This window comes from Rhagoletis zephyria, unplaced genomic scaffold (genome assembly GCF_001687245.7).
Source record: "Rhagoletis zephyria isolate East Lansing unplaced genomic scaffold, Rhagoletis_zephyria_1.1 Rzeph_scaffold_06118, whole genome shotgun sequence".
Lineage (NCBI taxonomy): Eukaryota > Metazoa > Arthropoda > Insecta > Diptera > Tephritidae > Rhagoletis > Rhagoletis zephyria.
In genome coordinates this window covers 22,012-23,569 of record NW_016163201.1, presented here as the reverse complement: position 1 = coordinate 23,569, position 1,558 = coordinate 22,012, and the positions used below count along the sequence as shown (strand labels likewise).

The 1,558-nt window shown below is 37.2% G+C and overlaps 1 protein-coding gene across 1 annotated transcript in view; it reads left to right on the top strand.

Annotated features, from left to right (window-relative positions):
* Window positions 1-1,054: 1,054 nt before the first annotated feature.
* Window positions 1,055-1,558, top strand: part of LOC108372861 (phosphatidylinositol-glycan biosynthesis class W protein-like) — a 1,303-nt gene continuing 799 nt past the window's right edge. The window contains 1 exon segment of the mRNA XM_017628658.1: window positions 1,055-1,556. Within this exon segment, the coding sequence (XP_017484147.1) occupies window positions 1,216-1,556 (341 nt within the window). The 5' untranslated portion in view covers window positions 1,055-1,215.

Genomic DNA, 1,558 nt, shown 5'->3' with positions numbered 1-1,558 from the left:
TGATGCCTTTGCGCTCAATTTGGCAATTCTTCGCCTCGCTGTCTATTGATTTGCGTTAAAGTTTAATACCTTAAGCGCTTTTGTAATAGTGCATCGCTTCTTGCTGCTAAGTTCACAAGATATCGTACCGTAATATTTTTTGACAGACTTCCTTTGTCCTTGGGAACACTTTAGGATATATTTTTTCTCAGTCTTAACATTTTCAAGTAGCAAATTCCATAATTTTTTCCACTTTTCGTGAGGTCCCGCCTTTCCGCAGTAAATCTATTATTTACATTTAGGGTTCCTGATTAACTATATTATTTAATGGTGATCACTTCTTCAATAAATTACAATACAGAAAAAAGTTATCTGACTTCCAACTAAGTAAGAGATAACTGTCAAATGCAAAACTGAGAGTTGAGTGCAAAACTGTGACATCTGTGACTTCAAATCGTTATGAGAGAGGGAGCAGGGATGTACCACCAATAATATACAACAAAAGGATGAAAGTCTTTGGAACTTGGAAATATAGCGATGGCTGAATTAAAAAGCGTTACATCATGTTACAGTTTTGCTCGTCACTGTATGTATCCGTGTATGCAAATAGGCATATATATGTATGCCTATGCAGATACGTATGCACGTACATATGCTGGCATTAGGGTGGTGCATAAATAAGTAATATTTAGGCTGAAGGCCTAAACATACCGGCCCCCTTGCGATAAGCAACATCTGGACAATTACTTGTTACGATAGCTACCAAGCTCTCCTGAGTCTGTTTACACTTTCATTCATTTTATTTTTTCTCAAAATTGCAAAACAAAATAGCTCCGGTGACCAGCGCGTTAATGTCAGTTCCTCTTCCTACTGCTGGGAGATGAGAGAGAGAGAAATAAAGGTACAGACGTGGTCATAATTCAATGCACTTTTATTTAGAAATAAAAACTAAAATAAAAATATACAAAAATTCATTATAAGCCATCTTACGAAAAAATATGAGGATGTTATTAAAGAAAATTATTATTATTTTTTATTTTTTTTGCTATCAAGCTCCTGGATGGGCCAGCGTCGATATAAGCTATTACGCGCTATATATCTTGTCAACAAACTGATTATCCGGAATTTGTGTTGATTTCGTTAAAGTATAAAAGCATTATTATCTCCCCTTTTATGGTACTAGTCAAAGTTTACTAATAGTTATTATCAGCGCTCGACCTGGAACCGCTTGAAGGAATGGGCAGTGAGTTCTGCGCCACTGGCACGCCAGAATCACAGTGCCTTTGTTCGGAAAAGCAACGTTTTTTGAATATGATTTTGAATCAGACATCATATACGGGGCATGCTGATATTTATGATAGAAAGACATGGGAAACTTTCGCACATGTGTGGCATATTCTGTGGACAATCGCGCCGGTTGTATATTTCTTTGCAATTGCGCGCATTGTTGGGCAAGTGATTGAAAAAAGAGTTCCTCCGCATGCTGTATGCAGATTTCTTATTGGGTTTGTGTTGATCGTCGTACCAACAGTGCTAATTGTGAATGTGCTCAACAGCTATGTTGGCTATGTGATGTTAT